The sequence below is a fragment of the Petaurus breviceps genome, unplaced genomic scaffold (assembly GCF_028583685.1).
Source record: "Petaurus breviceps papuanus isolate PSGF00001 unplaced genomic scaffold, PetGlider_PUasm1.0 428, whole genome shotgun sequence".
Classification (NCBI taxonomy): domain Eukaryota; kingdom Metazoa; phylum Chordata; class Mammalia; order Diprotodontia; family Petauridae; genus Petaurus; species Petaurus breviceps.
The window spans coordinates 4,758,261-4,775,652 of NW_027186331.1; the positions used below are offsets into that span (position 1 = coordinate 4,758,261).

Here is a 17,392-nt window from a genome sequence, read left to right on the forward strand (position 1 = left end):
AGATGCCAGGAGAAGAGGAATGGAGGCCTGGGCTGTGTCGTTTTCTTCAAGCCTTTGAAAGAGTGACCTTTCTTCAAGCCTTTGAAAGAGTGACTGGCTGAAGAGCCCTTGGGTTTGTTCTTGGTCCCCGAGGGCAGGCCGACGAGCAGTGCTCACCAGGGCCCTGGATGTCTTTCAGTGGTGCCCGGAGGAGAGTTTCCGGGGAAGGCTCTGTATGGCCTCCTAGGTGACTGGGAGGGTCTGTGCGGTGGTGGGTTGGCGATAGGGAACCTGATGGCACTGATCATGCAGAGGCCGGAGGCCACTCCCATTCGGCGCTGTCATGGGCTTTCCTACACCAGAGAAGGTTGGACAGTGCGACCTCCGAGTCCAGATTCTGATTGTCCAAGCGCCCTGAATACTCTTACAGTTTAAGTCGTCTCTTCTCTGCAGTGAAGACTCTGTAATCATTTGGCAAAGGCCTTTGAGTCACCAAGATCCTGTATCCCTGAAGGTCAGACGAGGGCACTGGACTTTAGATAAAGAGTGGTGGGGACGGTGGCTGGCCCAGAGGAGTCTGCCCCTGCTGGCCGAGTCCTTGAGCCCCTACTGCTTGCAGACACCAAGCTGGCCACTGGAGATGCAGACAAGGTAACAAGCCTCCGTCTTCTAGGAGCTCCATCCCTTGGGGGCGCCCACCGTGCACGTGTGAACAGACCTGAAACGCCGCAGGGGCTGCACAGGAGCTGCATAAGCAGTGTAGCTCTTCAGGGTTTTTGAAAGAGTCTAGGGCTGGACAGAGCTTGCTCTAGGCATGAGAGACAGTGGAGATGGGGTGGAAAAATCTCAGAAAAAAATTAATTATTAAATCCCTTGCCCCCACTCAAGATGAGCGGCATTGCCCACCTGCCTGTCTCCCATCTGGATAAATGGCTTTGGAAAGTCGTCCACACACATCCAAGGTGCATGAGGCGCAGGGTGTGTGTATGGAGGACTGTGGTTGGCAGAAGATGATGAGATGCCTGGGCACATGGCGGGCTGGGAAGCTCAAGCGTGGGCCAGTCTGGGGCCAGTCGTTGCACCGTTTTCACCCACTTGGCTGCCAGATCCCGAGGCAGGAGTTACTGTGGCGAGTGACCTCACTTCCTAGGATTGGGTATGGATCCAGGAAGGCCCAAGGCTCTGGTCCAGGGCAGATGGGGAGGAGCAGGCCAGCAGCAGGGAGATGTGGATGGGCACAGAGCATTCTTCTAAAAGGGAAGAGCCATTCTAATGGGTCCTCCCACTTTCTGTGCCCGCTCGGCTCTTCCTGTCCCCCATGCCTGGGGAGTCCCTGCTCAGTCGGCCCTCCCCGAGGAGCATTCCTTGTTGCCGTCTGAGAATCTCTCCTGGGCCCTTAGCTCACTTCCCCTTGTCGTCCTGTCCCTTCTGTTACCAGCTGTTAAATTCTTAGGCCCTTCGTCTTGTTTCGTGGAGTCTTTGGGGCTTCCCTGCATGCAGAGTTGAGCCCAACTCAGCCTTCAGGTCAGTGATTCACCGTGTGCTTCTTCTCCTTCACCTTTTCTTTCCTTTGTGGGTAGAGCTGGTACCACGTGCCTGTTCGTTTTCCGGAGATATTCATCTGAGTGTGTTTGGGCATGCCAGATACATTGGCAGCTGGAGGTGTGGTTGTGTTCACTATGAAACAGAACGTGTGGGCGTGCCATTGATAAGGATGGGCGGGAGAGGTGAAAATTTGTGCAGGCCTGTATCCAAGGTTTCTCCCTCTTATGCTTGTGTTTTGATGAATACTGTAATTTAAATGGATTTGCTTTTGGTTTAAAAAAAAACCCACATACACACAGATGTACTCCAACCGTTAGAATGGCGTGTTTCTCTCCTTTTTTAGCTTTAAAACTTCCCTTAATGCTGACTGTATTAAGAAAACAACTAGGTTTGTCATCGTGACAAGATTATATCAGATTATATCCTGAGGAACTTCTGCAAAAGAACTGAAGAATTCTCTATTTCTCTTTCAAGCAAGTTTTTAAAATTTCATATTATGGTTTAATTATTCCCCAAAATGTAGAAATAAAGTTTATTAAATTTTCTTTTCCCTTATTTTTAATACATTTATTTTTTTCTCCAAACCCCCCCCCCCCAAAAAAAACCGCATGTAATAATTAAGCGAAGTCAAGCAAAAGCAAGTTTGTTATGTTCTGTACTGAGCCCCATTGTGCATGCTGGTCCATCATCTCTCGGGCAGGCAGGCAGGGTGTGCTGGCACCGGGGCCCATCATTGCACTGATCCCAGTTCTTTAGTCTTTCAGTGTTGTCTGTTTTTACAGTGTGGACGCTCTAACATAAATTGTTCTGATCTGGTCACATCACACTGCATTAGTTCATGCAAGTTTTGGGGAGTTTTCCCAACATCTTTCTTCATTTCAGTCAGTCAGAAAAATGTATTAAGTTCCAAGTATGTGCACCTGGTCACTATGCTAAGTGACCAGCACAATCTCATGCCCTTTTACTAACAGAATGTAGTTTGTTCCCCTGTTCCCCATTCGTGGTGCCCCCAGTTCTGTCTGGCTCTTCAGCACCAGAATGAGCTGTTAGGAATATTTTTGTGGGTATAAGTCCATCTCCTCTCCCTTTGATCTCTTTGGGATATTGACTTAATAGCGGTCTCTCTGTGTTGCCCCATGAATTCTGATATTTCTTTAAAATTCTGGTAAGTAGCCGTTTGGTATAGAACTGAATGAGGAAGCTAGGCAGGATTGTCATTTCTATGCCATTGGCCGGCCCAGCCACTGAGGTCTGTTTGAGTTTTATGCTTGTGCCCATACGGCTTCTGTGTGTGTCTTGGTTGGTGAGCCATGCTCTAGTTACTGAAGCGAAGTTTCTTTTTTTAACCTCTTCCTGCTGGGTTTTTATTGGTCATATATACATAAATGCTGATGATTTTTGTTGATTTACTTTATATTTTGCAACTTGGCTGACGTTTCAGTTCATCTTTATTTGATTCTTTTGAATTCCCCAAGTATGCCATTTGAAAGAAGATCGGCCTTGCTTTCTTTTCTCATGGCTGTTCACAGCGTTTCTCAGTAGCCACCATTTCTAGCATTCTGGCCAGCAGAGGTGGTGATAGCACTCGCTCTCGCTGCTGCCTTAGTCTGAGATGTAGAGACACACCGTTCACCTTGCGAAGGGAAGGCACATTTATTTCTGTGTTTTCTGATGTTTGGGGATGAGTATCTGCCTCTCCTGACACAGTTCTGACTGTGGTTCTCAACACAGTACCTCGTGTCGATTGTCTCCTGACCTTCACTGTGTTGTTGTCAGAGAGCCAGCCTGGCCGCAGGATATGATCTCTGGGACACGTGCTCTGGCCTGCTTGTCAGTGTTTTATTTTACGTTTTTGCATTAATGTACGTCGTTAATATGGGTCTGCAGTTTTCTTGGCTTTGATTCTCCTGGGGACATTTAGGGTATCAAAAACATATTTGTATTATCAGAAGAGTTTAGCATAGTCCCTTTTCCTATTTTTGCAAACAATTTGTGTAATTGTTTTTGGAATATTTTATAGAATTTGCTTATGAATCCAAGGTTTTTTGGATTTTTTTGTGGGGGGGGGACTAGTTTATATCTTAATTTCTTTTTCTGAGATCAGTTTTTAAAAATTATTTAATTTCAGTTCATTTGGATATTTTATATTTTTGTAAATACTGATACATTTCATTTAACTTACTACCATGTAGTTGGGCGAAATAGACGCTAATGCTAATCTTCATTTCCTTATTTCTTGGGATTTCTCCTTTTTCATTTTTGACACTGATTTTTATTTAATTTTCCAGCAGAAATATGAAGCCTCCCAGTGGTGGGGATTCCATCCAGATTGAATGTTCTGAGATCATCAGTGTCCTGTCTCACTAAATCTTACCTTTCCCTTTTCATCCAAGGGCACTACCACTCCACTGAGTTTTATTTAAAGAAAGTTTGCTAGCAGGGCGGCTAGGTGGCGCAGTGAGTAGAGCACTGGCCCTGGAGTCAGGAGGACCTGGGTTCGGATCCAGCCTCAGACATTTAACACTTAACACAAAAACTAGCCGTGTGACCTTGGGCAAGTCACTTAATCCCAATTGCCTTCCAAAAAGTAAAAAAAAAAGTTTACTAGCATTTGATGGAACTTCTTCAGGTCTTGGGAACTGACCTGGTTCTAAACTATGGTCTCTGTTTTGTTGAAGTGAAATCGGTGTGGCCGTTGGCTGACTGCTGGATACTTTGGCTTAACCACGTGTGTAAGCAATTCCATTTTTGTCTTCCTCAGATCTGTGACTTTGGCCTGGCTCGTGTCGCAGATCCAGACCATGACCACACAGGCTTCCTGACAGAGTACGTGGCCACGCGCTGGTACCGTGCACCTGAAATCATGCTGAACTCCAAGGTTGGTCCCCCACGGGGCGTCCCACTGTGGGGCAGGGAGGAACTCCAGTACTGGAGCCAGAGGCGCAATTTCATCAGTACAGGCTCTCCTCACATTGTCACAGGCCTCCCCACAGCTTGGTCATCTTCATGAGCTGCAGTGGCCCCAAAACCTAGTCAGCTGCACAGTTAGGTTGGTCCTTGGATAAGGGATGCCTCCCCTCCCGAGATTGCTCTGTCTTTATTGGACCTTCTAAGGCCTCTGTTTCCAAGAGCCCAGGGCGCTCACCGTGCCATTGTGAGGCAGTCAGGAAGGATGTTGGTGAGGGCATTAAGAAACAAGCTCAGTAAAGCTCCCTCTTCCCCCTTTCTTCACTGACTGAGCCACTCAGTGGGCTGGGCTCTCACCTCTTCTAAGCTGTTGTCTCTCCTGCTGTTCATCAGTGATTCCTATCAATCTGGGGCCAAGCTGCTCCATGAGGCCCTTGAGGATGGAAGCGGAGGAAGGGTCTAGAGCTTAGGAAACGCTTGTCCTGGAGATTTTCTCTCCATTCCCCAAGTCCTGGTGCATCAGGTGTAAAGTGTTACTTAATATTGGGTGTAGGCTATGTGTGTTATTAGGCAGGCACCTACTGTGTGCTGGGACCTGTGCTGAACACTGGGAATACAGATCTGAGCAGAAGGAGAGTCCGGGCCCTCGAGGAGCTTGCCCTAGAGCTGGGGAGGTGCTCACAGCACAGTCTGGCCCCAAGCAGATGCTCTGTCCCAGCATGCACAAGGCTCTTCTTCACTGTGTGACGCATCAGAAATGTCATTAACAGAACGTGGAGGAGTGGAGGCGCAGGGCCGCTCTCAGGATGCTCCCTCAGTGCCCGCTCACTTCCGCCTGCTCCTTTGCCTTTGCTCCTCCGGACCTTCTTAGAGTGCAGCTATTTCTCATGACATTCTTATGCTACAGTTTTTTCAGTGATTCCCTAACTGATGGGTATCTACTTTGTTCCCAGTTTTTTTGGAAAATGCTGTTCCAAGTATTTTTGTATATATAATATCATAGCTAGCTGTATGAAAAAGGGGAAGGGCCCTTCCTGGTGCTGTAGCCATAGGAGTCGTTGCTCTGTCTATATCTAGCCCTGTCGAAGGCCATGCGGTCCTGCCTTTCCAGAAAGCCTCCACTGTTTACCTCTTCACCTTGTTATCTTTACTGATTGTATGGACTGGTGGTTAGAACCTTGAACTTAGTTTAATTTACATTTCTCATATTAATGACTTGGAGAGCTCTCTGATAGGGCTGAGAAGTAGTTAACGTTTCTTCTTTTGAAAACTCTGTTCATCCATTGCCATCAGCCACTCATCAGTTACTGTCTTTCTTAGGTATCTGTGTTAATTCTCTGTGTATCTTGAACAGTAAACCCTTATCAGAGCCATCACATGTGAAGATTTCCCACCAGTTGATGGCTTCTCCTTGTCCCAACTGCATTTATTTTGTGCAAAGCTTCTTATGTATGTGTGTGTATTTATTAATTTTGTATGTATTTGAAATTGCCCATTACATCTTTCATAATCACCTCTGCCTCTCACTTAAAATTCCATTACAATGAGACAAACTCTGTGAGAACATGCTGCAAAGCCTCCGCTGGCAGAGGATTGACTAGCTTCATTGGAGGGAGCACAGACTAGCCGGGGTCAGGGAGCTGCTCCGGCTTGGCCTGCTGCCCGTGCCATCAAACACGAACTCCTCAGTGTGACATGGAGGGCCCCCACTCTTCTGGCATTCCCAGTCGTATCCTGTGTGCCTCTGCCTGGCTGCCATGCCAAGCCACCAAGCTCCTTTCCAAACTGACCTTGTGCTTCCCTCCTCCAAGGACTTGCCCAGCTTTCGAATGGGCTGTGGCCCTCCAGGTCGTCTTCTTTCTCAGCTGTGCTCCCATGCTGTCTCCTCTGTGACACCTTTCCTGGTGCCCAAGTGAAAAGTAGCCTCTCCTTCCTCCAACACTTCTGCTCCTCATTGCCTGCTGCACCTCCTTCCCTCCCTGACATGCCTCTGTTGGACGTCTCTCCCCACCACAGAGGTCCCTTCAGGCCCACCCCTTCACTCTGCATGGAGTGACCCCTATCACTGTTTGTGGCAGTCAGTTGTTGCTTGTTGCGAGGCCTGAGGAAGGCAGACTCTCAGGTTATCTTGCGTAGACCTCTGTGGTGAAGGCTCCCGAGCAGAAGACCCAGGCCTGAGTTCTAGCTCGGTCTGCCAAATTCTTTAGCTCCTTGACTGGCACTTTCTGTCTGGAGGTAAGTCTCTGGCATCGATGACGCTGTGCATTTGGCCACGCTCTGGAGTTGGGCTGTGGAGCCCTTGGCCCAGTGTGGTGAAGGCCCGAGGCTCTTCTCTGAGTCAGGTGGAGGAAATGTTCCACGTCCCTCAGAGACAGTGAGAATGAAGTTGTGGCCCCTCCCCGAGAGGACGCTGGCCATGAGGCTGTTTGGCTAACTGCTGCCGCATTCTCTCCTCCTGTTCTCCAGGGTTACACCAAGTCCATTGACATCTGGTCTGTGGGCTGCATCCTGGCGGAGATGCTCTCCAACAGACCCATTTTCCCTGGAAAACATTACCTTGATCAGCTGAACCACATCCTTGGTAAGATTCTGCAGCTGGGGCTCTGCTTCCTCCATTTCAAAAGTTTTGTCTCTGTAATTCTCTCTCTCTTTCTCTCTCCCTCTCCCTCTCTTTCCTCCTCTCTCCTCTGTCCCTCTCCCTCCCTCCCCCCCCCCCCCCTCTGCTCCCCCCCCCCCCCCCCCCCCCCCCCCCTCTCTCCCTCTCCCTCCCCCCTCCCCCTCTTTCTCCCTCCAAGAGCCTTCATTCAGGCAGCTGAGTTTATAGTCTAGAACAAATTGTTGTTTTTCCTTTTCCTGTGCTGTTGATAGCTTTCAAACTCTTTGTGAAGGAAAGGGGGTGGGGAGGATGTTGCACCTGTGGGAGAGGCAGCAGGGGCCATTTCATTGCTGGTGCATCTCCCCCATCTGTCTATGGATCCACATGTGTATTCTGACTACAGTGACAGAGAAGTGGCTGCTGGTAGATGGTTCCTTGTTTCACACAGGAAGTTTTACCATGTGGAAAGGGGTGGGCAGGGGGAGAGCTCGGGGTTTCTTACCAGCTAGTTTTGGGTCTCAGTTTCCCCATCTGTAAGTCAGGAGAGTGATGGTGACGTGGGCTGGTCCTTTTGCCTTTCTCTGACTTTTCTAAGATGGTTCTGCAATTTAGAATCCCTGTCTTTCCTTTGGACAGGCATTCTTGGGTCCCCATCACAAGAAGACTTGAACTGCATAATCAACTTAAAAGCCAGGAACTACTTGCTCTCTCTCCCTCACAAGAACAAGGTGCCGTGGAATCGACTCTTCCCCAATGCCGACCCCAAAGGTAGGTGCTCCTTCAGTCCCGCCCTCTGGCCGGCCACATGGTCACGACTGTTCCCCAACGCTGACCCCAAAGGTAGGCGCTCCTTCAGTCCCGCCCTCTGTCCAGCCACATGGTCACGACTCTTCCCCAACGCCGACCCCAAAGGTAGGCGCTCCTTCAGTCCCACCCTCTGGCCGGCCACGTGGTCACGACTCTTCCCCAGCGCCGACCCCAAAGGTAGGTGCTCCTTCAGTCCCGCCCTCTGGCCAGTCACATGGTCACGACTCTTCCCCAACGCTGACCCCAAAGGTAGGCGCTCCTTCAGTCCTGCCCCCTGGCCCACCCCAAAGGTAGGCGCTCCTTCAGTCCCGCCCCCTGGCCGGCCACAGATTCTGCGTCACCCTCTGTCCTAGAGATCCGAAAACATTAGACATTGACCTAGGTGAGAAGTGTTTGTCCACCTGACACGTTAGGTTGCTTCTTTGGCTTGTGGGAGTGCTGCAGAGAGGGCCGGCTGGTCCTCTCAGGTGAGTGTCAGCTCTGGTTTCTCTGCTCCCTGTTCTGAAAGAGCCACCCTTCCTTCTCAGCTTTGGGGCCTGGATGCAGGAATATTCACTGGCCTTGGTCGGTGAGCCCACCCTTAGCCCATCTGCCTTTTCCAGACTGCTGATGCATGGGCGTGGGTCTGGCTGTCTTTGTCTGCCTCAGAGAGGTGACTTTGGCTACATGACTTCACATTCGGATTGTGTCTTACTTTTGATATTGGTGTACACCTTCCTACTTGAGTTATGTCACCTGAGCGATTGACTAGTGGAAATATCGAGCTTCAGATTTGCATTGTAGCCATGCACTTAAGCAGAATCCCATTTCTGCGTGTCCAGTTTGCCCAGGCTTCAGTCAGGACGTGCCAAGTGCTCTTTTTTGGGTGGATAAATCTGTTGCTGTCTCAGTAACAAGGAGGAACTGGGCCCTGAGCTGGAAGGGATGGGCCCTTGATGTCTGGAAGCTCAGAGGAAGGATAGGTGGGGTAATTCTACAGTGCAAGTCAGCCCAGGCTGGAGGACAGACTTCCAGGAGTGGCATTCTGAGTTTTGGAGAGGCAGAGGTGAGGAAGGAGCACATTGTAGGCCTTGCCTGGGGGGGCGGCCACCCTTTATGACCAGCCTGGGCACTGTTGGAAGGGGGCTGACATGACCAGGACATGATGGTCTTTTATAACCTAGAGTCAGTCATGAGTTAATGTCACGGAGGGCAGCGATGTGGTCAGACCTGTGCTTTAGAGAGATGACAGGCCCTGGATTCCCCACCTTTAGCCATATCCGAGGATGGGGAGCAGACAGTGGGTGGGATGCCCCCGTGATTTGCCCGTGTGCCCTGAGCCTAGAGCTCGGCCTCAGGCCAGTGGGGTGGCCACAGCCCAGGACACTGGGGACAAGTCTGTGTCTTTGTTGAACTCTTTTAGAGGCAAATGAGCCCGTGAACATATTCCTCCTGTCATATCCCTGTTGTTTTATTTTTTTCAACTGAACTTGGTTCTCGTTCTAGCTCTGGACTTGTTGGATAAGATGTTGACATTTAACCCTCATAAGAGGATTGAGGTGGAACAGGCCCTGGCCCATCCCTACCTGGAGCAGTATTATGACCCAAGTGATGAGGTGAGGAGTGGCGGGGGGGCTCCTTTTGGGTTTCCCCAGGACAGTCTGTAAAAGCCCCCTTGGAACTTGCTAAAGACTCTCCCCCCAGAGCTGGGCTCTCGTGCGCCCCCCCCCTCCCCAGCTGGACTGGCTCCTCCCCTAGCTGCCATCTTCCAGCTCATCGCTCATGGACACAGGCAGCTGCACTTAGAATGACCTAAAAGTCAGCACCATGGAGAGGGCCAAGTGCTGGGGAAGGCCAATGAGAAATAACTTACTCATGTAGCACTGGGAGATTTTTGAAGCTCTCTATATAGGGCTTTGCTTTTAAAATTCTTGACAACCACACAACCATGTTGTGTTCTTGGCAAAGTCAAGACCACCCACCAGGTCCCTTCTTGTGTATTCATCTAGCATGGAGGGTTGGAGGCAGGGTTTGCCACGATTTCCTTCCCAGCAAAAGCCCTTGAAAATTGGGCATAGAGAATGAATTTCTGGGAAACCAAACGTGAGGAAGGACCAGCCTTCCAGCCATCCCGAGTCAGTACACATGGTCACTTCTGACCTTCAGCAAGTATATTTGTTAAGCTCCTACTGTGTGTCCAGACTGGGCTGAGGACACGAGGACAAAAAGGAACGATTCCAGCAGTCTATCAGCTCCACGTGCTAAGGTCCCTTGTGGCTCTCACTGAGATGGTTTGGTCAGCCCGCATCACTTCCCCAAAGAGAAGTTCCCAAAAGAATGCTGCCGTTTGTGGTACGTGAAGCCGCACCCCACACTGGTCTCAGAGTCCAGGGTTCCGCCCAAGGGGTGCCTTCTCTTACCCTAGTGGCTCACCATCCTTGGTCTTTGCAGCTGATGTCTACACCAGGCTCCTCACTGACATTCTTTGGCAACTCTTGGGACGTCGCTTCATCCCACTGTACCCGCTTTCACCTTCTTTAAAATGAGGGTTATAATTCCTGTTTTGGCCTGTCCCCTGAGACAGGGTGGGGTTGTCACTTGCACATTCGAAGTGGCAGACGCAGGATTCCAGCCAGCCCCTCCAGCTCCACATCCATGCCTTCCAGCTGGATCCGACACTGTGTCTTCTGGGTTCATTTGTGACAGGCGATAATAATAGCTGTGTTGGCTGTGGTGTTTGTAAGGGGCTTAGCAAACCTCCGAGTGCTGCCTAATGAGCCGAGGCGAGGGCCCTTCCAGACCCACATCCCAGGCGGGGAATGTACTGTGGCTCCTTCAGGTGACAGACTCAGACCTGTGACGCCATGTGCACTGATGCTCCCGGATGTGTGCCTGGCTTAGAAATGGGGCCGGTGCCAAAGTTTCTGAGGCAGTTACTTGGAGCTTGAAACATCTCCCCAAAGAAAACAATGGTTGAAATGGCAGTTAAGTCCCAGAGCAGCCATAAATGCCAACGTAACCTGCAGTGTCTCTTAATTATAGTACTGGCAACCCAAACCATCATTTTATAACAGGGTTTCTGTGGGAAAACACACTGGAAGTTGGTTCCACCTTGGGGTGATGTGTCTTTTGTGCCAGATGGTGGGAGCAAAGATTTGCCTGCTTCCTGCAGAGCCAGAGGTGGAGGTCTGGAGGCCAGGAGAGTGCTGGGTCACTGGGGAGGGCTCTTGGCTCGAGCAGCCTGGAGAGCTATTTATGGAGCCTGGTCAGACAGCCAAAGGAAGCCTTTCATTGCCTTGCTTATCTTAGGCACTCGGTCAGTATTTGTTTCCCGGGTGATGCCTTGACCCATTGCTGAGGCAGCACCAGTCTGGGTTTAAGCCATTTTCTGGCGGTGGCCTAGACCGGTGCCACAGTCGCCATGATTTCTGTTGTACCGATCCCCTTAGCACCTACACTGTGTTCACTCCCTCAGAAGTGATGGGGAACTCCTGGGGACCTAGCGCTTCCCAGCTCATTCAGGGTTTCGTGTCTTTCAAGCCTGTGGCCGAAGCCCCATTCAAGTTTGACATGGAACTGGACGACCTGCCTAAGGAGAAGCTGAAAGAACTGATTTTTGAAGAGACTGCCAGATTCCAGCCCGGATACCGATCTTAAACTTTTACAGGTAATTTTGCTTCCCCCATCTCCAGGAAATCGGGGCCCTGAGGGCCTGGAGGGGGTTGTTGGGCAATGGTGAGGAGAGCTGCACACCCTTCCCTGGTCCTCTGTATTTTAAAGCGTGTCCCTTACAATAGCCCAATGGGGACAGGAAGACAGGAATTGCAGCCCCCAATTTACAGGGGAGGAAGCATTGGTTACATAAACTTTTAAGTCACACACTCTCCCCTCTGCCATCCAGGCCTTTGTGGAGTCTTGGTGCCTGTCTCTAGCCAGAGACATTGATCTTCTGTAGGTCACCCAAACCATCAGGTCCTCTAGTGACTGGTGGGGCACCCCAAGGCCCTGCTGGGCAGTGGGAGGGAACACTAGGGAGTGCTTTTCTGATGCTGCTGCAGAGACAGCAGAGCTCGGTGTGGGCGCTCTTACCTGCACATGAGACACCCTGTGCACCGGAAAGCTTAGAGGCCCATCTTGGACAGCCTGCCCAGGGCATACCGTGGGGAGATGTGGTCCCTGCCCTCCTGTCCCTCTCCTCTCCTTCTGCCTGCCAATTACCCTCATGGCCCTGTTGTCCATCAGTTCATTTGGATCTTTCTGAAACTGTTTTGAAGGGAAGAATTCTGAGAAAGGAGTGAACTCTCACTTGGGAGATAGGTTGGGCCACCACACGAAGAGGCCACATTCCCTTAGTTTGGCGGGACCTGGAGGATGTATGGGAAGGGGAAGGATGGGACAAGACTGCCGTGATATCCTGGATCAAGAAGGTAGAGGTCCCCCAGTGCCAGCCTGGGGTCCAGAGGCCACTAGAGCAAGCCACTGGAAGCCTTTGATCCCAGCAGTGACGTGCTCCCATCTGGGCTTAGGAAGGTTCTTTTTTGCAGCTGTGTGGAGCGTGTATTGGAGAGTAAAGGGACTAGAAGTTGGGGCCGCCACGAGGAGCCTCTAGCACAGTCCAGGGACAAGACAGAAACCATGTTTTTTTGAGGTTTGGGAAGTAGGAGCACAGAATTTGGCAGCTGGTTGGAGATGGGGAAGAGGTGTCCAAGGTGGTGTCCGCGTGTAGGCGTGGCCTTCAGTGGCCGCATTCGTCCTTTGGGCCCCAGGCAGAAGGAGTCACTTGTATGGAGAGCTCTCCAGGGCCCCGTGTGCAAATTCTCAATGTTAGTAATAGTCATGTTGTTCCAGATAGAATCAAATAAATTATCGTCTGGAAAACTCTGATTTTCCCAGGGCAGAACGAAAGAAATGAAAAATGAGGAAAGCTCTGGGAAGACAGATTCTGTTCATTTCATTAACCATTGCCTGTTCCCTGGGCAAGGACTTGGGGGTGGTTCTTTAGCACCTTAAGAGTCTGGCCTCACTCTTCAGTAATTACAGTAATGGTGGATGTTTTATCACCCGTTTCCAGAGACTTTTAAATGGGGTTAGCCCTCTGTTGTCAGCCCCTCTGAGGAACGGTACCGAAGATGTTAAGCCAGACAGGATCACTTCCTGCAGAGCAGGCACAGGGGGTTGCAGATCAAGGCAACAAGCATTTATTAAGCACCTGCTGTATACCAGAGATCCAGAGAAAGGCCAAAAATGAACCCTTCCTGTGAGGTGAGAAAGTAGGGCAAGTGTTAGCCCGGTTTAAAACTGAGGAGCCTCTGGGACAGCCTTCAGGGGACTTGCCCAGGCTCACCCAGCTAGTAAAGGGCCCAGGGGGTTTTATCTGTGTGTTTTTCACCACACTATGCTGTCCGCAATAGAGGTTCTAAAAATGTTTGTGGGTGTCCTAGACCCCTGAGGCAGCCAGTCTGCTGGGGCCTAGGAGCCCCTTTTCCGAATTGTGCTTGTGGCCCACATGCATAAAGGGAATGCTACATTGTGGAGGGCAGGGGAAAGGAAGGTGTTATTTTTTTCCCTATCCAGACCCTTGAAATCTGTCCACGTGAACCCCCTGCCGAGAAGCCCTGACCTACCATCCATTATCACACGCAGAGAGAGAATTTAATCTTTGACACTTGGCGTTTTCTTCCAGGCCTTGGAGGGTGGGCACAGAGGGGTGTCTGAGAAAGGTGGCTGTGGGGAGGGCACCCGCTCTGCTGCCATGCCCAGTTTGCCGGAGCAGCGAGGGCTGCCGTCAGAGCCCGCTCTCCCTCGGCAGAGGGCTCCCCTCCAGTAACGCGCCGCTCTCTTCTCTCCGCAGGGCACCCTGACATGCTCTCCAGGGACGTTCCTCTCCCACTTCTTGGTCCTTGGTCGTGTCCCTCTGGCCTGTCTCGGCTTCTCCACTTTTAATTCCTCGGAGCCGTTCCGAGGGGCGGCTTCTGGTAGTTGTGGCTTCTCTGCTTTTGACGAATTCTTTCAGCCTGAAGAATCGTGATTGACACTCCCGTGTGTGTTCCCCATTGGTGACTCTTCTGAGGACACTGACTGCTCACCATTTCTTTAGTCTCCTGCTCGCTTTCTGGTCTGAGAGGTGCAGCAGTTCCTTCCACTCCTGAACCAGCGCTAGACAGCTTCCCTGGGGACCCTCGAGTGGGCGTGGCAGCCTTCACTTCCCTGACTTGGTTTCAGTCACTGGCATCTTGTTGTATCCTGTTGTTTTGGAGGGAGAGCTAGATTAGGACTGTTTAGGGCACTTTACGTCAGTGACACCCCCTTGTTTGCACTTGGACTTTGAACCATAACTGTTTACCCCAAGCAGGAAATCATTGAGATGGATCCTAATTAGAAGTCAGCAGACCCGGCAAGCGTGTCTTTCACCTTCATCCCAGGGATGCCGTTGGCTGCCATTTTTCTAGACCCAGCATGGATGGGGCTGATTTCTTAAAGGGCTCCTAGAAGTCAGGATTTTGTTGCAGAGGCCCCGCAGCACTTTTGTGCTGGTGTCTGCGGGCTTCCTGTCCCATTTCTTGGGGCCCTTCCAAAGCTCATCTTATATGCAGTAGTGAGTGTTTACGAAATGTATGCAAAAAGAACCCACCCCCAGGGCTGGTGATGGAGATGTGCAGGGATCCCCTCTGGAGAGTTGTGTGAGAGGCAAAGGGTCTGATCCTGGGGTAGGAGCAGAGGGAGGGGCTCCTGCGCCCCAAACTAGCAAGTGCCACTCTTCCTGCTCCTGTAGCATGTCTGCCCCGCTGGCTTTCCCAACCCACCCTCCAGCCACGCCTGGGCTAAACCAAGCCCCAGAGTCCTCCTTCCTCGGGAATGACTGTGAGCTTCCCGAGGTCGTGTGCCGTGGACCCTCCTCCCTCCTCCCTCCACTGCTCTCCTCTCCGTGGCGAGAAACCTGCCTTGTTCCAGATAATGACCGTACCCTCGCATGACTGTCACCGCTTCCTGTGCACAGACGACTGTCTTAAGCGCCCCATGCCTATTGATGGAGACAAAAAAATCTCTCGTTACCTCTGAGTTGTTTTCCAACAAGTACCTTTGGAGAAAGAATTCTGTTTTTAGCTTCTTGTTCCCCCTGCTCTCCTCTTCCTTGTTTGATTTGGGCAGCAATGGAGAAAGGATTCTATAAAAGACTGCCTGCTAATATGAACAGAAATGCACTTGTAATTCATGGAAATAAATTTAAGTCTGATATCTTCACACTAACGTTAAGATTTAGTTTTGCTTTTCTCTGGGCTAGTGTGTTTGGATGGGCAGTCAGGCTCAACTGGCATCCCTGGACAGAGCGCTCGCCTGCCTTGTGTGGTCAGTGAAAGGTGACCTTTGTACAAAGCTCTGCACAGTGCACAGGGAGAGCATGGCTTCAGTTTTCCTCATTCCTACACTAGGTGTTAGAGATTTAGTAGGAAAAAACATGGCGACCAAGAACTGTTCGTTCTCCTTTGGAAGGAATCTTCAGTGGGAGCCTCCAAGGGCACAGGATTTCTGTCCCCCAGCCCCTTATCAAGGGCAGCCATAAATGTCAGCTGCCTAGCTGGCAAACTGTCCAGGCCTCCCCAAGCCCGACCCTCAGTCCCTCGGCTCTGGGGTCACAGTCACTGAGCTTTTATTTTTTTTATTTGTTTTTCACCTCCGTGCTTGAGCTTCTCCCAGAAGTAATAGGATGTTGACTAATGCTTTTGGTTCTGCACTTTTAATATCTTAAGGAGTGTGCATGGCTTAATTTCCCCCACTCCCCTATGCTTTTCAAATGTTATCTAGGAACGTAGATTTAGAACTGGAAAATTTAGGCAAATTCCTATCTCCCCCCCCCTTTAACAGATGAAGAAACTTGAGGCCTGCAGAGTTCAAATGACTTGTCAAGGTCACATGTGTAATAAGTAGGGTCTGGGTCTGTTCTGCTTCCAAATTAAGCACCCTTTCCTCTGGACCATGCTGCCTCCTTTGTCTCTGTATTAAAAGATTGGTCTTCAGATCCTCCTCCAAACCACAGCCTTGGTGTGTCACTAATCTGGTGCTCTGGGCAGCCAACTAAGACCAAGACCTTTGGCTTCAGTTTGTGGTCACTCATGGCATCGGGCATGCCAGTTGAAACCCCATTAGAGAAGTGCTAACCATGGCCTTGGTTGGAATGCTTTCAAATCCCACGACACCAGATATGCAAAGACGCCACCAGACTGCTTGAGCTTTGGCTCTGAGACCTCCGAGTGATTTAGGGGGATGCTCCCCAAAAGGCTTTTAGCGGTTGAGCACATCACAGACCTTTAACGCTCAAAGGGGCCTTAGAGATTGCCTAATTCCACTTGCCCATTTTATAGGAGATGAAACTGAGACCCAGCTGAGTTGTGAGTGGCCATCCTTAATGAAACACCACACTGCCCACCATTTGTTCCACATCACATTTAGACCATTTCAGAGCAGCTATTAAGTTTGAGCTCTTTTTCTTATGTTGATATAATTTTTAAAGAAATTGGTAACTTTTGTAGTCTGTAGTATGGTACTAGTATGTCCACGCCTGCATCTGCAAACGCACGTGATCTGGGCCCTTGCGAAGTACTTTTATATTTGTAAATCAATGTTTCCGAGTAATCCCCACTTGGTGGGAAATATTTTTGTAAATGCAGCCATTAAAAAAAAAACTTGAGCAGTCCTTCTGCCGATACTTCTCAATGCACTTGGGCTTCTAAACGGCTGTGCCGGTGTTGGGAAAGCAGTGCCGCCAAGATGGCAGCAGCGAGAAAGTCCGGCCGAGCAGTCTGTCCTCTGCCGTGCAGCTGGCTCAGAGCAGCGCACGAGCGGCCCGCCCGAGCCGCTGGCCACCGCGGCCCGTGCCGTCCCCCTTCCGTGTCTGGCACTCGCCGGACACGTCCCAGAAAAAACGGCTTCATTTGTATATGCTTCGTCTTGTCGGTGCCTTTTTGGTATTGTACCCTAACCTCTGCATAAGTGACTTAATTGATGGTAAGTTTTAAAGAACATGGAAAAGGGAGATTTTTATTAAGAATCTGAATGTATATTACTCATTGTATTGTTTTAACTGAACATTCTCTTGTGGCATTTGTGAGCTGGTTAATCTGTATAAAACGACTGTAAGTAGCAAAGGTTTCTATTTCCAGTGGACGCTTTGGATGTTGTACATGTACCTTTGGGAAAAAGCAAAACAAAACACAGCAACCTGATTCATTGAGTGTTTACTGCTTTTGACATCAAATCATTAAATTGTGGCCCTGTCTTACCCAAATGCCATTGTCCTGTGTGTGTGTGTGTGTGTGTGTGTAGAAAGATGGGGGGGGGGGCACTTAAGTAACTCATCCCTATCCCTGTACCCCCCCCACGCCACAAATTCCCCATTTCCCCCAGAAAGCCAACAAGGGTTTTCCAGATCTGCTCTGCCATGGCTTTGAGAGTCACTGACTGGATCCAAAAAAGAGACTTGACAGGTTATAACACTGGGTCAGCTCTAATAAAATGAAATGATAGGGACAAGTGGGTTCACTTGGGATCCACTTAGGTCTAATCACTCTCTTAGGACACTGG

The 17,392-nt window shown here is 50.2% G+C and overlaps 1 protein-coding gene across 1 annotated transcript in view; it reads left to right on the forward strand.

Moving 5' to 3' along the window:
* Positions 1-17,096, forward strand: part of MAPK1 (mitogen-activated protein kinase 1) — a 68,015-nt gene extending 50,919 nt beyond the window's left edge. The window contains exons 4-9 of the mRNA XM_069100918.1: positions 4,286-4,402; positions 6,898-7,012; positions 7,664-7,795; positions 9,320-9,429; positions 11,354-11,480; positions 13,665-17,096. Of these exons, the coding sequence (XP_068957019.1) occupies positions 4,286-4,402; positions 6,898-7,012; positions 7,664-7,795; positions 9,320-9,429; positions 11,354-11,470 (591 nt within the window). The 3' untranslated portion in view covers positions 11,471-11,480; positions 13,665-17,096. The remainder of the gene's footprint in view (positions 1-4,285; positions 4,403-6,897; positions 7,013-7,663; positions 7,796-9,319; positions 9,430-11,353; positions 11,481-13,664) is intronic.
* The last annotated feature ends 296 nt before the right edge of the window (positions 17,097-17,392 follow it).